This window comes from Microtus oregoni, unplaced genomic scaffold, assembly GCF_018167655.1.
Source record: "Microtus oregoni isolate MIOR12 unplaced genomic scaffold, Mior012 000028F_ref0000031, whole genome shotgun sequence".
Lineage (NCBI taxonomy): Eukaryota > Metazoa > Chordata > Mammalia > Rodentia > Cricetidae > Microtus > Microtus oregoni.
In genome coordinates, this window is record NW_024543087.1 from 17,689,360 (window position 1) to 17,706,105 (window position 16,746).

General features: G+C 46.9%; 1 protein-coding gene across 2 annotated transcripts; it reads left to right on the plus strand.

Annotated features, from left to right (window-relative positions):
• The first annotated feature begins 10,929 nt into the window (after nt 1-10,929).
• On the plus strand, nt 10,930-16,141 carry Glyctk (glycerate kinase). 2 transcript variants are annotated; one of them, XM_041676715.1, is made up of 5 exons: nt 10,930-11,207; nt 13,161-13,577; nt 13,792-13,943; nt 14,529-14,704; nt 14,941-16,141. In XM_041676715.1, exons 2-5 carry the CDS (start codon nt 13,201-13,203, stop codon nt 15,805-15,807), a joined length of 1,572 nt encoding a protein of 523 aa, XP_041532649.1. In that variant the 5' UTR covers nt 10,930-11,207; nt 13,161-13,200; the 3' UTR covers nt 15,808-16,141. The 2 variants fall into 2 exon arrangements, with proteins under 2 accessions (XP_041532649.1, XP_041532648.1); XM_041676714.1 differs by lacking the exon at nt 10,930-11,207 and having other exon boundaries at nt 12,935-13,577.
• Nucleotides 16,142-16,746: the final 605 nt, after the last annotated feature.

Below are 16,746 nucleotides of genomic sequence, written 5' to 3' on the forward strand. Positions count from 1 at the left end.
GGCTTTTGCTCCAGCCACACTGCTGCCTGAGAGGACAGACTTGAAAAGCCCAAAATGGCTGGCTAGCTCCAGCGTGCAATGGGCAGAGGGGAAGCTGGAGTTTGGAATGAACTGCATGGATTTAAAAAGAGCTCTAGGAAACCAGGCAGTGGTGGCGCACGCCTTAATCCCAGCACTCAGGAGACAGAGGCAGGCCTCTGTGAGTTCCAGACCAGCCTGATTTACAGAGCTCCAAGACAGGCTCCAAAGCTTCATAGAGAACCCCCGTCTTGGAAGGGGAAAAAAAAAAAAAAAAAAGAGCTCCAGGCCAGGAATGGTAGCTCACACCTTTAAACTGGTCTACATTAGTGAACTTGTGGTCAGCCAGGGCTATATAGTGAGATTTTGTTTTTTGTTTTATTAAGATGAAACAAAAATATCAGAGCTGAGTATGGTAGTATATGAATCCTAGCACTTGGGAGATTGAGACAGGAATATTTTGAGCTGAGGTCAATCAATCTATGCTATCTAGTGAGACTACTTAAAACAAAAACAAACCAAAACCAGAAAAAGGGCTAGGCCAATGGCAGCTGTCCAAGCTCAGCCTCCAGAGGCTGGGATCACAAGCCTGCGCTTCCACCTTTCCAGGGTTTTCCTTACAAATTCTAATGGAGAACATTTCTGAGTGCAAGTGCCCAGCAGGGCTTCTTTGAGTCTCTAAATAACTGGAGTCAGGTGACTTCTCTGTGCCTTTGAAAAGAGGGTGTGTGGGAAAGAGCAATTACTCTAGAACAAAGGTGGGGAGCAGAACACAATTGAAGTGGGTGGTGACTTTGTATAGGGGTTTTGTTGGCGATTGTGTATAGTAGTCTCACAGATCGTGCACAGCTCGCAATAATCGGTGCATACCTCATGAGTTGCTTGGTTTGCTAAGTGAATGCTTCATTTCATTGCCTCAGGGAGCCCCTGAGGAAATAAATGGTCTATGCTATAAATAAATGAAGATAACATTTTCTATCACTCTGAAATTATGAAACTGTAATTTCTTCTATGGCAACCCCATTGATGGTTTTATTTATTTAACCATGTATGTGAGATCAATGAGTTGACTGAGGGGTGAGAATGCTTGCTACCAAGGTGGACATGTCATAGGGTCACTCATGGAGCCCGGATGGTGGAGGAGAGATCAGATTTCCTCAAACTGCCCTTTGCCTTCCATGCTTGAGGTGTGTGTGGAAGGTACACACACGAAGTGAATAAGTAAATGTAAAACAAAAACTTCTTTCTTTTTTGGTTTTTCGAGGCAGGGTTTCTTTATGTAGCTTTGGATGTCCTGGAACTTGCTCTGTAGACCAGCTGGTCTCAAACTCTGCCTGCCTTTGCCTCCAATGCCTGGTTTGTTTATTTATTGTTGTGGTTTGAACCCAGGGCCTGACTATGCTAAGCTAGCTTTCCCGGTTTCTTTTAGGCTTATTTTAAAGAGGAAGACTGGGTTTCTGAGCCTGAGCCGTTTCTCAAGGTCATGAAGACAGCAAACACCTAAGACTGGATTCAGACGGTGCTCTGCTCTGCTACTCAAACTTTGGCCTTGATTCCAAGGCAAAGGGCAAATAACCATTCATATTTAACAAAGTCTATTGTCGGCAGACAATGCTGTCTTGTTCTGAGGCAAAGATATTGACTGACCTGAAGCTCTATCACAAAATACACAGAATTGTCTCCAAAGTGTCGGAAAACTTTCTGATAAACTAACCTGCATTGTATCCCATGGATTTCAGATGGATAATGTAGTTCAGCCTGTGGTAGACAGATCTGAACTGGTATGGAAGGACTTTCTTGTCATGTGGGTGCCTCCTAAACAGTTCAATGTAGCGATTACACATCATGCATAGTGTATTAAGAATTATATACCACATGGTGGTAGTGCAAGCCCTTAATCCCAGCACTTGAGAGGCATGCAGATCTCTGTGTTTCAGAACAGGCTCTAAAGCTACACAGAGAAGTCCTGTCTTGACCCCCCCCCCCATACAAAAGAGGCAATCTCAAGTATACAGAAGGAGGCATGTGGCTTATATATAAAAACTATTTTAGGACTGAGTGTGGTGTCCCATGTGAAATTACCTGGCATGAGTGAGAAGGAAATGTGGAACACGCAACAAACCCGCCTAGGAGTTTATGGGGGGGGGGTGTTCAGGCCTAATGAAGGTCGGTGTGCAGACAGAGAGTTACAGAGAGAGCTGAAGATGGCGCCTCCAGCTTTTAAGGTCTGCCTGGCGCATGCACACAGGAGGATGGTGTGGTTACGTCATATGCAGATGACAGAGCTTGTGCACGTGCACAAGGGCTCATGCAACTGCTTCATACATAGATGATGCAACCATGCTGCACATGGGTCATGTGGGGTCCTTTAAGATTCCCGGGGCCATTAGGCACTTCTGCCTGAGGGATTATCCACACAGCATGGCCCTGGAACCTGGAAGTGTCAGCCATATTGTGTGGCTGAATCATTACACCATGTGTTTAGCACTGGGGAGGCAGAGACAGGTGGATCTCTGAGTTCCAGGACATCCAGGGTTACACACTTAGACCTTGTCTCAAAAACAAAATTATTATTTTACGGGACTTTAATGTCCATGGGTTTTGGTATCCATGGGAATTATGGAATCCATTATTGGTGGACATTATTGTTACTTTAAAATATTTTATTTTATTATTATGGGTGTTTTGGCTACATGTATGTATATGCACCACATGGATACACATTGAGGCCAGAAGAGGATGTTTATAGTAGGCTTTATTTTAGGTCACCAACTAGCTCCCAAATCACAAATTGAAAGACCCTACAGACCCCCTCCTCAAAACCCGTAGCTAGCATGCTCCCGGGGGAACGTCCTGTTTGCTTTTAAAAAAATTCTCCGAAGCCGGGCAATGGTGGCGCACGCCTTTAATCCCAGCACTCGGGAGGCAGAGGTAGGCGGATCTCTGTGAGTTCGAGACCAGCCTGGTCTACAGAGCTAGTTCCAGGACAGGCTCCAAAGCCACAGAGAAACCCTGTCTCGAAAAACCAAAAAAAAAAAAAAAAAAAAAAAAAAATTCTCCGGATCAGCAGCCAGCCTGCTCCCGTAAGAACATCCCATGTGCTTGAGAGAGAGCAGGATATCTATGAGATAGAGATAGGAAGACTGCAAGGCAAGATGTCAACAAAGCAGGTTAGCTATAAGATAGGAACAGGATGATTGTTGCCAGGCATCCATGCTGAGAGAGGAAACCATTCATGCCCCCCCCCCCCCCCCCCCCCCCCCCCCCCCCCCCGCCGCATTCCGATAATCACGTTTTTGCTTCTGTAAACTTGCTTCTTGCTGACACCCATGCTGAGAGAGGAAACCATTCATGCCCCCGCCTCATTCCGGTCGACAGATAACCACGCTTTTGCTTCTGTAAACTTGCTTTTTGCTCTTCCCTATAAAAAGCCCGCCCTCCAGTTGGCAGGTGCGCAAATCTTCCGAGAGATCTTGCTGCCCACAGGTACCTGTGTCTACTCAATAAACCTCTTGCGATTTGCATCCGTGCGGTCTCGGCCTGTTCCTTGGCGTTGGGGAGGTCTCCTCCCGAAAAGAGGTCCTCGTCGAGGGTCTTTCACAAATGACACAGAGATTTATTATTAGTTATAAATGCTCAGCCTTATCTTAGCTCTTACTTAAATCTGTTTCTCTTTATGTTTTGCCTTGGGGCTTCCTTACTTCCTTCCTGTCCTTTTTCCTGCTTCTTGTGTCTGACTGGCTTCTGGCCCTGGGTGTATCTCTCTCTTTCTCTCTTCTCTCTTCTTCTCCCAGCCTAGATTCTTCATCCTCCTACTTGTTCTCTCTGCTCTTCAGCCCTGCCTATCCCTTTACTATTTAGCTATTTGCTGTTTAGCTTTTTGTAGACCAATCAGGTGCCTTAGACAGGCAAAGTAAAACAGCATAATTTCATAATTAAACAAATGCAGCATAAACAAATGTAACACACCTTTACATCATTAAATACAGCTTAAACAAAGGAAACACCAAGTTACATTTGTCTAGTTAAAGTAATATTCTTTGCTTAATTAAAATAGTATTCCACAACAGGTGTTGGATATTCTGTAACTGTAGTTACAGATGGTTGTGATCCATTGTTCTGAGACTGTGAATTGAACCTGAGTCCTCTGGAAGAGCAACCAGTGTTCTTACCTGCTGAGCCAGCTTCCCTGGCCCTTTCCCCCCTGGTTTCTTGAGACAAGGTCTATCTATGTAGCCCTGGCTGGCTTGGAACTCACTATGTAGACAACAGGCTCGGCTCAAACTCAGAGATCCACCTACCTCTGCCTCTGGAGTGTTGCCATCAACAGCATGTACCACCGTGCCCATAGGCATTATGCCAGCTATTAAGAGACAGCTATAGCTAGGCAGTGGTGGCACACGCCTTTAATCCTAACACTTGGGAGGTACTGAAGCAGGTAGATCTCTGAATTCAAGGCCAGCCTGGTCTACAGAGAGTTCCAGGACAGCCAGCGCTACACAGAGAAACCCTCTCTTGAAAAACCAGGAGAGATAGAGAGAGGGAGAGAAAGAGAGAGAGAAAGAGAGAGAGAGAGAGAGAGAGAGAGAGAGAGAGAGAAGTCCTGGTGGTTCTGTGGTCTAATTCTTACCTCTTAAGGAACAACTGCACTCTGGCAATCCCCCATCAGTTCTACAGTTGAGCTGCTTCTGTGCAGTTTGCACCTTGCATTCCACCTTGCCATCTTCCAGCACTGCCAACGGATTTCTTGGATTTCTTTCCACAGAGCAACGTCACCCTTGCATCCTTCCACTAGACAAGGGCTCAAGGAGTAGCTAGCAGGCCAGAGCCAAGGGTGATGGTGGAGGAGGACTGGCCCCAAGCTTGAGGTCCCACCCCAAATTGAAAGAGTTTTGTGTGTCCTTCAATTCACTGGGGCGGCTTTCTTCTCTCTTGCACACAGCTCCACGTTTTAATGAACTGTATAGTTCATTAAAATGTATTGATCCTTCCCCTGTAGCTGTCCCATTCACAGTTACAGGAAGGTTTATAATTAAAAAGTACGTATCAGGAAAATACCAACCTAGGGCTGAAGAGATGTCTCAGAGGTTAAGAGCACTGCTGCTCTTCCAGAGGTCCTGAGTTCAATTCCCAGCAACTACATGGTGGCTCACAACCATCTGTAATGAGATCTGGTGCCCTCTTCTGGTGTGCAGGCATACATGCAGACAGAACACTGTATACATAATAAATTAAAAAAAAAATCTTTAAAAAAAGAGAAAATACCAACCAGAGACTAGTTGTGAATAAAATCAGGTGCACAAATCTTCAAACAAGCTTTTTTTTTTTTAAAATCAATCATGGTTTTTTTCCTTTTTTTATATAAAAAAAGAATTTCATGTGACTTCTAACCTGCGGTGTAGTGAGGATGACCATGATCTTCTAATCCTGCCTCTACTTCCTGAGTGCTAGGATTATAGACATGTACCACCATGCCCAGTTTTACGTGGTGCTGGGGAATGAACCCCCGGGCATCACATATGCTAAGTAAGTGCTTTACTACAAAACAAAAATTCCCAGCCCAAGAAAAGTTTTAATTTGGAACAACTTAACATGTTGGGAAATAGGAGTCTAACACCTGGGCTGTTGCTGTGACTAAGACATTTAGATCTTTTCTGTCTTTCTTCCTTTCTTTCCTTTTTTTAAATTAAAAATGCATTTATTATTTTGTTTGAGATAAAATCTGAGTATTAGTTCTGACTGGCCTGGACTTGCTAGGTAGAACTAGCTAGCCTCAACTCTGTGTAATTCTCCTGTGTCTGTTTCCTAGGGTTACAGGTTATGTACATCCAGGCTTAGCTTTGTGGAATCTTTTGTGAAAATGCTTTCAGTATCAAATAGGTGTGCACAAGTAGAATTCATTAATCTTGATACATCACACCATTATGGGATGGTTATGTGATGTTGATTGTGTTTTTTGCTGGTCAGAGATCAGTGAGCATAGTGAACCCCTGGGAATTTAAGAAAACATGACCATTTCATGCCTTTGATACTAGTATTCCAGAAGCAGAGACAGGCAGATCTCTGTGAATTCAAGACCTGCACAACCAGTTCCCAACCAGCCAAGACTATAAAGCCCTGTCTAAAAGAAAAGAAATATTAGCCAGGTGGTGGTGGCGAAAAACAGCAACCACAACAGTAACCAAAACGAAAAGAAAAGAGAAGAAAAAAGAAAGAAATATTGCTGTTGGGGGGTGTAGCTCAGTTGTATGCATGAAGCCCTGGGTTTGCCCCCCAGCACTGCATAAAAACACAAAGGGTCTGGAGAGATGGCTCAGTGGTTAAGAGCGCTTTTAAGTTCTAGTCCCAACCTGTACTTTGGGTCCTTTACAACTACCTGTAACTCTAGCTTCAGGGGATCTGATGCCCTCTTCTGGCCTCCATGGGCAGCTGTACACAGATGGAATGCTCCCTGCTCCCCACCGCACCTTAAAAAAGATCCACAAAACAACGACAAACCCTTTCCTTGTTCTATCACTCTGTTTCTAGAGTTCCTGGCTTTCTTGGGCACAGCAGAACCTCACACAGGGCTGACCTTGGAAGTCCCACCAAGCAGCTCCATGGCAGTTAGCAGACTGGCTGGTGCAGACCCTGTGAGGTGTTAGGGGCTAGACAGTAAGGAAGAGGGGCTAAGCAGACAAGAAACTATGGGCCCAAGTTCCAGGATATCAAGGACAAGTGAAGGACACACATCTAAAGCGACTTTAGGAGGGACGGCTGCTCTGGATATGGAGCTGATGAAAGTCTGAGTCTTCTCAAATATTTCACAAACGGAATCAGTTTTGGGCTGGTGAGTCTGCTCCGTTGGTTAAAATGCTTCCTGCACAGCCCTGGTAACTTGAGTTAGATTCCTGGAGCCCATGTGAATGTGGCTGGAGACAAGTGACTCCACAAAACTGTTCTCGGGCCTCCACATATGCCTCTGTATCCACACATATACATTATAAACACATGATCTAATTTTATAAATAAAATTGTAAAAACCGGTGTATTTTCCTTTTAGTTTTTGAGACAGGATTTCTTTGTGTAATCCTGGCTGTTTTGGAACTTGCTCCGTAGACCAGGATGTCCTTGAACTCACAGAGATCCTCCTGCCTCTACCTCTCCAGTGCTGGGATTAAAGGCCTGTTGCCATCACTGCCTCACTGTACTTTTGCTGTGAATTTTAAGATGGATCTCTCTTATGAGTCATCACTGCAAAACACAGTGCTTGCTCCACAGGGCCCAAGAGTTTGGTTTGAGCTAAATATGTGTGACCATGACCAGGGAATACAGATTCAAGTTGTTCTGCTTGGCACTGCCCACCATGGAAGCAGTTATATGATAATTTTATAATCACAGAAAAAAGTATAATTCATTGCATTTACCAAAACAGGAAAGCCCTGCTAACATTCTTAGCTCTTGGGTTGGCAGAAGCTGGGGGCCCGCTAGTAAGTTAGTAAGTCACTGCACTCCAGAGCTTCACGTGGTAGTCAAAGTGATGCTAGGTCAGGTAAAGAGGCAGGGGATATATATCTTTTAAGGAACCAAAAAGCTTGGGATGGTAGCTCACAAAAGACACACTGAGGCAGAAAGATTTATGAATTCCAAGTCAACCTGGACTATGCAGAGTTCCACACATGTGGTATAGTGTGAAGCCCAGTCTCAAACAAAACAAAAACCACTAAACTAAGGGCCGGAGAGATGGCTCAGTGATTAAGGGTGTGTGCTGGTTCTTTTAGAGGACCCTTGCTCAGTTCCAATCTCCCATGTGAGGAGTCACCACTGACTGTAACTTCAGTTTCAGTGGACTCTAGCTTCTTGGATACCTATACTCATGTGTATATGCCCCCACAGAGGCACACACACCACATACAAATAGCCTAAGATAAATATTAAGAAACACCAGGCCCAAGAAACAGCACAACTCAAGGGAACTAAACTTTGCTCCAGATAATTTCAGCTCGAGATGTGCAGCATTCTAGCTCCTCAGGACCACAGAATTCCAGTCAGTGAATGAGTCTGCAGAACCTTCCATTAGGTGTACACAGGTCCACTGACCTCTGCTATTGTTGGGGTACTTGTATCCCCCTAACTTTCTTCAATGAAATATGGTAAGAAGTAGGGCCTTATTCAGGTGTGTGGTGATGCAAACCTTTAATGCCAGCACTCAGATCTCTATGAGTCTGTTCTACATAGTGAGTTCTAGAACAACCAGAACTACACAGTGGGACCGGGTCTCAAAACACCAAAACCCGAAATAAAACCAAACAACAACAACAACACAAAGTGGGGACTCTGGGAGGTGGTTAGATTCTGAGGGTATGTCCTTTGTAAATGAGGTCAAGGCCTCTTCTATGAGACCCTTCAACTCTCTACCATATGAAGTTTTATTTCATCTCCTCTGGAGGATACAGTGGTAAACTGTCATTTTGGAAACAGAAACAAAGCCATGACCAGACATTGAACCTGCGGATAGCTTATTTTGTATGTGTGTGTGTAATGAGTATGTTTAGTTGTGTGCATGCATGTGAGGACAACAGAAAACCTCGGGTGTTACTCCTCAGGTACTATTCATTTATTGCTTTATTACTTTCTAATTTTATGCGTGTGTGTTGCCTGCATATAGGTAAGTGTAATGTGTGTGTACCTGGTACCCTCAGAGACCAGAGGAGGGAATTGGATCTCTTGGAACCTGAGTTACAGATTGCTGTGGGCTGCCATGTGGGTGCTAGGAATCGAACCCCTATCCTTTGAAAGACTATCAAGCACTCTAAACAGCTGAGCTATCTCTTCAACTCCCCATTTTTTTTCTCTCTCTCTTTCTTTCCTTTTTTTTTTTTTTTTTTTGCGACAAGGTCTCATGTGTCCTAAACTGATCTTAAACTACATAGATAAGGATGACTTTGAGAGCCTGATTTCTAAATGTTGAGATTTAGGCATGCTCCCTAAACACTGTTTTATGTGATGCTGGGGATCAGACCCAGGGCCTTGTGCATGCTAAACAGGCTCTCCATCAGTTGAGCTATACTACTAGCCCTGTGTTCATTTTCTTAGAAAAAGATTTCTTTATATGTATAAATGTTTTGCCTCATGTATGTGTACCACATGAATGCCTGGTGGCTGAGGTCAGAAGATGGCATCAACTTTCCTGGAGCTGGAGTTCTGGATAGTTGTAAACCCCTTGGGTGCTAGGAACAGAGCCCGAGACCTTTACCAGAGCAACAAGTGCCCTTAACTATGGAACCATCTTTCCAGCTCCCTGTACTCATTTTCCTTTACCTGTTTTTTTTTTTTTTTTTTTTTTTTTTTTTTTTTTTTTTGGTTTTTTCGAGACAGGGTTTCTCTGTGGTTTTGGAGTTTGGAGCCTGTCCTGGAACTAGCTATTGTAGACCAGGCTGGTTTCGAACTCATAGAGATCCGCCTGCCTCTGCCTCCCAAGTGCTGGGATTAAAGGCGTGCGCCACCACCGCCCGGCCCTTTACCTGGTTTTTAATACTCCATTGCCATTCCCAAACTATTCACAGGATGCATTTAACAGTAAGAAGATTAAGCACACTGGACTGTAAGCTCCTGAATGGTATTGAGTGGATTTAATTCCTTCTTGTATCTCTGTTGTCCTGAGTACAAACAGAAACTGGAATTTCCTTTTTCTCCCCTTCTTTCTTTTGAAGGTTTATTTTTATGTGTATTGGTGCTTTTTGCTTGCATGTGTATAAGAGGGTGCCATATCCCTTGGAACTGGAGTTATAGGAAGGTGTGAACTGCCATTTGGGTGCTAGGAATTGAACCCAGGTCGTCTGGAAGAGCAGCCAGTGCTCTTCACTACTGAACCATCTTCCCCAGCCTACCCCACCTCCTCTCTTTCTTCCTCTTTCTTTTTAAAGATATTTTTGAGACAGGATCCCACTGGGTTGCCAGACTGACATGGAATAGCAAAATAGATATGGAGTTACAAAATGGAAGGGTTTTCACAAAAAAGGAAGAGAGATGTTGCTGAGTGGAGGAAGCATCAGGAAGCAAGGAAATTTAGAACGGTAGGTGGGTGGGTGACAAAGCTTCTCAATTACACAGTAGTACATGCCTGCAATTTTTGTACTCAGGAGGTTGAGGCAAAAGAATCATAAACTTGAAGGAAATCAGCTTAGGCTATGCAGTGTGTCCCTGTGTGATGGGGGACATGGCAATACAAACAAAAACCCCAAACAACAACAATAACAACAACAAATCCAAAACGTTTTAAGGAAACATGTTTGAAGAAATATTTTCCATCAGTTAAAAAAAAAGTGTACTTTTTTTTTTTTTTTTGGAGTCCAGTCGAATGTGGGAAGGCGGCATGGTTGGGTCATAGTGGACACAAGGTGCGATCGAGAGCAGGTAGGAAGAAGGCTCAGGCTCATTTTTGTTTACAGGCAGTTTGCACTTTTGTGTTCAAAGATCATGGAACAAAAATCATTTGCTGAATCAGCTGTATCAGGTAGCTCATGGAGAAGAGTGATAAACATCAATGAATTGTCACGGAATTATAACTACGCGGAGGAACAAGGATGACCTTAAATCTCTCGAGAGCGGTGGGCTGTAGCTCTCTGACCTTTCAGCCCAGTGTCTGGCACCTAACAGGAATTCGGAGTGTATTTAATGACTGATTATATCTAACAGGACGAAGAGGGAAGGATAATTGCAAATCACCGAGAATCCGCTGCAGGAATACAGAAATCGGAGGACTCCATACGCCCCTTTTCAGGTTTTCTGGCTGTCAGAAGCCATGAAAGCTCTAAGTCACGATCCTGGTCTCTAGGGTGGCCCCAGATCTGCCATTTCCGGATGAATACCCACCCACCCAAAGTACTTCCGGTCTCCAGCGCTGGACGCGGCAGAAAGGCAACTTTGCCTCTCAAGGATAAACATGGACCTTTTGGAAGTCGTTCCTGACCCGGACGGAGGCGAATCCAGGCGACAGCAGCCCCTTAATATTTTCGACACCTAACATTGTGCGGTAATCATTTCTCTCGCGAAGATCACGGGCCACCAACCTCTGGTGACGCCACTTCCGGTAACCTGGCGGTTGGCCAAATCCGGAAGTGATGTTAACTTCAGTTTGTTCCGGGAGGAGTCAAGGCTGATCTTACCATTTCCTCATTTAGCGATTGGAGCGCTTCGGAGCTGGAAAGGTGTAGTGTCTTAAAAAGAGTTGGGGATTTGGCAACTGAAAAGGCCAGTTAGATTTCAACTCACCACAACGTAATTTTTAGTTACAAATAATCCCAAATGTACCGGTCATATTTATACTAAAAAAAATTTCACCAAATGCCCAGCGTTTTATCTGGCAACTTTGATCTTGAGCATTCCTTTGTCCTGGAGTCAAATAGGGATCCTCTAGGCTTTTGCTCCTCTGTGAGATAGACTAAGTTTACCTAGAGCTGAGCATTGCGTGTTTAGCTAAGATGTGTTTAGCTCCAAACCCTTGGGAATCTCTTGAAAACCGGACATCCCATGGTGGGTGCCCTGTATATTCCTTTCACAACATAGTATTTTTCTTTCTTTTCTTTTTTTTGAAAGTTGGCTGTGTGCTACCTGGCTAACTGGCACAGGTCTGGAAGCTGCACATTATTTAGGAGGGTGATAAATTGTTACCTGCAGTGTTCTCTGTTGCACTGGACAGAGCATCAGAAAGCCTGAGGTGTCAGGCAGAGTATCAGCCCTCCACTGTTATGGAGGAGTCCACGACTGATGCCCGGCAGGGGTGTCTCTCCCACAGAACTGTACTTTGCAAGTTCCCTGAAAGAATCAGGCTTAATTTCATCCCACCTTGCAAATGAGCTCAGTTTGAGAAAAGATATACTACACACTTGAGAAAAACTAGCACCCCAATTCCTAGACTCCTTCCTCTTCTATCCACGCTTACTGATACAGCTGTCTTCCAGCATAATGGTAGACATTTATTCTAGTAAGTATCTTTTTTAGGGGCTTTAATCTATCTCAGTGGTAGAGTGCATACTTGTTACATGTAAAACCCGGATTCAGTCTCCAGTACTCCTCAACCCCCAAATTTAGATACTTTTTTTTTTAAACAGATGCGTGCTTTGGTTTCATTGTCCCTGTATAGCTGCCTGACCTTTACCCCAAGACCTTCTCTGTTTTTCACTCTGTCCAGTGGGAAAATGATTGTTTGGGCACAGTTAGGAGCCTGGCCTTTGCCTACTCCAGCACTGGGCTGTTTCTGCTGTGAGTGGTGTAACTCAGAGCTTGTTTTGCTGTTATGGAGCCAGAAAGGGGTGTTCCTGGCAAGCTGACCCTGTCCAGCTGTGTGGGTAGAAGGGCACCTTTCCTTGTGCTGTAGATTGAGCCTCATAGCACATGTCCACCTGCATATGACCTGGGGCTTGCCAAAGGGCTCACCTTGAGTCCAGTTTTGTAGCTACTCCTGATTTGTGCCCGGACCTTTTGATGAACTGGTCTTGAGTGCTGAGAATCCTCAGGTTGTGTGCACCGATAGCCAGTAGCCTTTCCACACAGAACCAGCAGTCCCAGACTAGTCTTCTGAGCTAATGCAATAGAGCAGGCTAGAGGTCAGTGGGCTTGGGGTCAGTTGGTGAGACAACCAACAACCTTTCTCTCTTTTCTTCTCTCTCTCTCTCTCTCTCTCTCTCTCTCTTTCTCTCTCTTTCTTTTCTTGCAGTAGAAATGGTAAAAAGATAAGGCAGAAATGCCAGAAAGGGGCACAGTCTTGGTGTGAGAACGTAGAAGCAGAGGTGTGGGAAAAGGGTGGGTGGTGCAGGGGACCACTGGGAGGAATAGCTGCCCTTGTGAATGATTAACTCCCAGCCAGAGGAGGTGATTCAGGAGGAGGGTCCACGGAATAGGAACTTTGGACTTGGGACAGAGTGTCTAGAAGACTGGTGTGTGGCCTACAGAGGAAGAGGACGTGGCTGGGCATCAGGGCTGGGCTTGCAGGACTGGAGTAGTGTCAGGGTGCCTGCAGGCTTCATGGATTCTTAGCTTTCATTTCAGATGGCTCACTCTTGCAGCCATGGCTATGGAGTCCACCAGTCCTGAGGTCTCAGTAGGGTGGTCATGATGGTGGGGTTCTGTCTGTGGCCTCACTCATTCTCCTCCCTCTCCAGGCAGCTATGGATACAAGGCTGGGCTGAGAGAAGCGGGGGCATGGCTGCAGCCCTCCAGGTCCTGCCCTGTCTCCTCCAAGCTCCGTCACGTCCTTTCCTCTGGGGTCCTCCGGTGGCCCGAATGTCCAGTGGTATGGCCTTGGCAGAACAGGCACGGCAGCTATTTGAGAGTGCGGTGGGTGCTGTGCAGCCAGGCCCCATGCTGCAAAGGGCGCTGTCCTTGGATCCTAATGGCAGACAGCTGAAGGTGCGGGACCGGAGTTTTCAGCTACGGGAAAACCTCTACCTAGTGGGCTTCGGCAAGGCTGTACTTGGCATGGCAGCTGCAGCCGAGGAGCTACTGGGCCAGCATCTTGTGCAGGGTGTGATCAGCGTTCCCAAGGGGATCCGAGCTGCTATGGAGCATGCTGGAAAGCAGTAAGACTTTATGGGGGGTGGAAGGTTCCTCTTTACTGCCCCTTGAAGGCAAACCTCTCTGTTTCTCTTTAGCCTCCCTATCTCCTGGGTCTGGCCTGGTTTCAAGATGGGCGTTGTGGGCTATCTCTCTCATGTCACTCTCCCTTTACAGCCAAGAAGTTAGGTAGGAGGAGAGGAGCCCACACCAAGACTTCCCTGTCTGCTCTCTCCTCAGAGAGATGCTGCTGAAGCCACACAGCCGCATCCAGGTGTTTGAGGGTGCAGAGAACAACCTACCGGACCGTGATGCACTGCGGGCTGCCCTGGCCATCCAGCAGCTGGCAGAGGGGCTCACGGCCGATGACCTGCTGCTTGTGCTCATCTCAGGTGTGGGTCCCAGCTGACAGGGGGTGCCCCAAATACCAGATTCCTGAGAAGTTCATCTGAGCCTCCATGGTCACAGGGCAAAGTTGGAACCAAGGGAAACAGTGAGGTGCCTAGAGGGTACCTTGTGGGTGGTGTCAGGGCAGTCATTTATCCTGAACTTTGATGGTGAGGGCACACTAACACGCTAACACATGTCAGAACCTTTGGAAAATGTTGCTGTATGCAACGGTGTCACCTGGACTTCACAAACTGAGTTTCCAGCCCCCACAGAACTCTATTTGGTTGTTTGCTGTTTTTTTTTCTTGCTCTTACTTATTCCATGCTTTAAAAAAAGTGTATAATTTTTTTTTTTTTTTTTTTTTTTTTTTGGTGCTGGGGATCGAGTTTAGGGCTAGGCAAACACTCCTACTGAGCTATATACATTAGCAGCCAGCCCTCCTAGCATCTTCTGGGATCTGGAGTACCCCAGCTAGGGGAACAACTTCACTCCATGTCCACAGGGGGGCACTGTAACTACATTGTCTTAGTCCACTTCCTGCGTTCTATCTGGTTCTCTTCTCCCCAACACTCTCACTGCTTCTACAGGTGGGGGTTCCGCCCTGCTGCCTGCTCCCATCCCGCCTGTCACTCTGGAGGAGAAACAGATGCTCACCAAGCTGCTGGCAGCCCGTGGAGCCACAATCCAGGAGCTGAACACCATCCGGAAGGCCCTGTCCCAGCTGAAGGGTGGAGGGCTGGCTCAGGCTGCCTATCCTGCTCAGGTGCAGTCATCACTTTTTCTGCCAGTCCTGGGTTCCCACAGGTGACAGGGAAATGGAAGCTAAGTCCAACGTACAAGTTGGCAGGGACCTCAACGGGAAAGTCCTGGGAGGAGGCCAAAGGTGGTGAGAGGGTAAGGAAGCATGCCAGGTGGTGTGCACCCAGGACCAGTTTGTTCGTAAGGGCCCTGGGACAGAGAGGAGTCAAGATTGAGCCTTATTTTGTGTCCTTTGTTTAGGTGGTAAGCCTCATCTTGTCAGATGTGATTGGGGACCCTTTGGAGGTGATCGCCAGCGGCCCTACTGTAGCCAGTGACCACAATGTGCAAGACTGCCTACAGATTCTTAATCGCTATGGTCTTCGTGCTGCTCTGCCACGTTCTGTGAAGACTGTGCTCTCTCGAGCTGACTCTGACCCCCGCGGGCCACATGCTTGTGGTCATGTCCTCAATGTGATCATTGGCTCTAATTCTCTGGCACTGGCTGAGGCTCAGAGGCATGCTGAGGTGCTGGGCTACCATGCCATGGTGCTGAGCACAGCCATGCAGGGCGATGTAAAAAGCGTGGCCCAATTCTATGGGCTGCTAGCCCGGGTGGCTGCGGCCCATCTCACTTCACCCATAGCTGGGCATCTTTTGGAGGAAGAGGCAAAACTCCATCAGCTGGCAGCTGAGCTCCAGCTCCCAGACCTGCAGCTGGAGGAGGCTCTGGAAGCTGTGGCAAAGGCTAAAGGCCCAGTCTGCCTCTTGGCTGGTGGTGAGCCCACGGTGCAGCTGCAGGGATCTGGCAAGGGTGGTCGGAACCAAGAACTGGCCCTGCGCGTGGGAACAGAGCTGGGCACACAGCCACTGGGGCCTATTGATGTGCTATTTTTGAGTGGAGGCACTGATGGGCAGGATGGGCCTACAAAGGTGGCTGGAGCCTGGGTCATGTCTGATCTTGTCAGCCAGGCTGCTGCTGAAGGCCTGGACATAGCCACCGTCCTCTCCAGCAATGACTCCTACACCTTCTTTTGTAGCCTCCAGGGTGGAACGCACTTGCTGCATACAGGGTTGACAGGGACCAATGTCATGGATGTCCACCTCCTGATTTTTCGTCCTCAGTGATGGCATATTTGAGAATATATAAGGAGCCTACAGGGGCAGGGTCTCCTGGGAATATCCAGGGCTGGTTCCCAGGTCCTCATTGTGTTTTAGGACTCCCTGTCCCCTTAGCCTGGCTCCTTTACTGCTCTACCCACCTCCCTCGATCTTCTCCATATTCATTCCCCCAACCAGATTCTTCCCCCCTACTTCCTGTCATGTCAGCAAGCCCAGAAGAAGCTCCTTGGCCCATTCCCAGTCCTGATTTTCTCCCCAGACCCCATCTGTCCAGGTCTTAGCCTTCCATGGAGTGAAGCTAGGGAGCCTGAAAATAAAAAGGAACATTGTGGGGGTCTCAGCTCATCTCTCAGTGCTTCTCTGGTGTAGAGCTTTGAGTAGCTGCTGGGAAGGGGACCATGGTGTGGTCCTAGTGCTGGTGCCAGTATCTCACAGGGTTTCTCACCCCCTTCGCTGTGGGGCACACTCAGGGTCTGTTGATGGGAATCTGTGAGGGTTGACCATGGCCCCTAGCAGCCTCAACGTGGGTGAGCAGGAGAGGTGTAAGGACTGTGACCTATTCAACCATGACTCCCTGTGGCAACCTGGCTGTGGTTTCTCCTCTCCTGCTGTAGCCTGGCTGGGTAGCAGTTTTTCTACTTGCTACCAAGGATATCCCTTCACTATTTGGACCACTCTTAGCTTTCATTCTTTATCTTATCAAGGGGTTTCTTCCGGATGCAGGGCATTAAGCTTGTTCTCTCATACCTGTCCCATTTCCCCAGGCTAAACATGCCATGTTCTGTACACGTCATGTTCCGTGTATTCTGGGTACACAGCCAGGGTTCTGGTGCCAGCATTTTAGTACATGTCTCCAGGACTCAAGCAGTAGGGTTCAACAGTCCTTCACCCCATCCCGTCACAGCTGTCAGAAGTGAGTCCCTTGGGTTGGTCTGCAGCCACTGG

Coding starts and splice junctions, on each gene's coding strand:
- Glyctk (XM_041676714.1), top strand. CDS start 13,111: ATGATGGTGGGGTTCTGTCTGTGGCCTCACTCATTCTCCTCCCTCTCC. Junction 13,578..13,791: donor ATGGAGCATGCTGGAAAGCA/GTAAGACTTTAT, acceptor CTCTCTCCTCAG/AGAGATGCTGCTGAAGCCAC. Junction 13,944..14,528: donor GCTGCTTGTGCTCATCTCAG/GTGTGGGTCCCA, acceptor CTGCTTCTACAG/GTGGGGGTTCCGCCCTGCTG.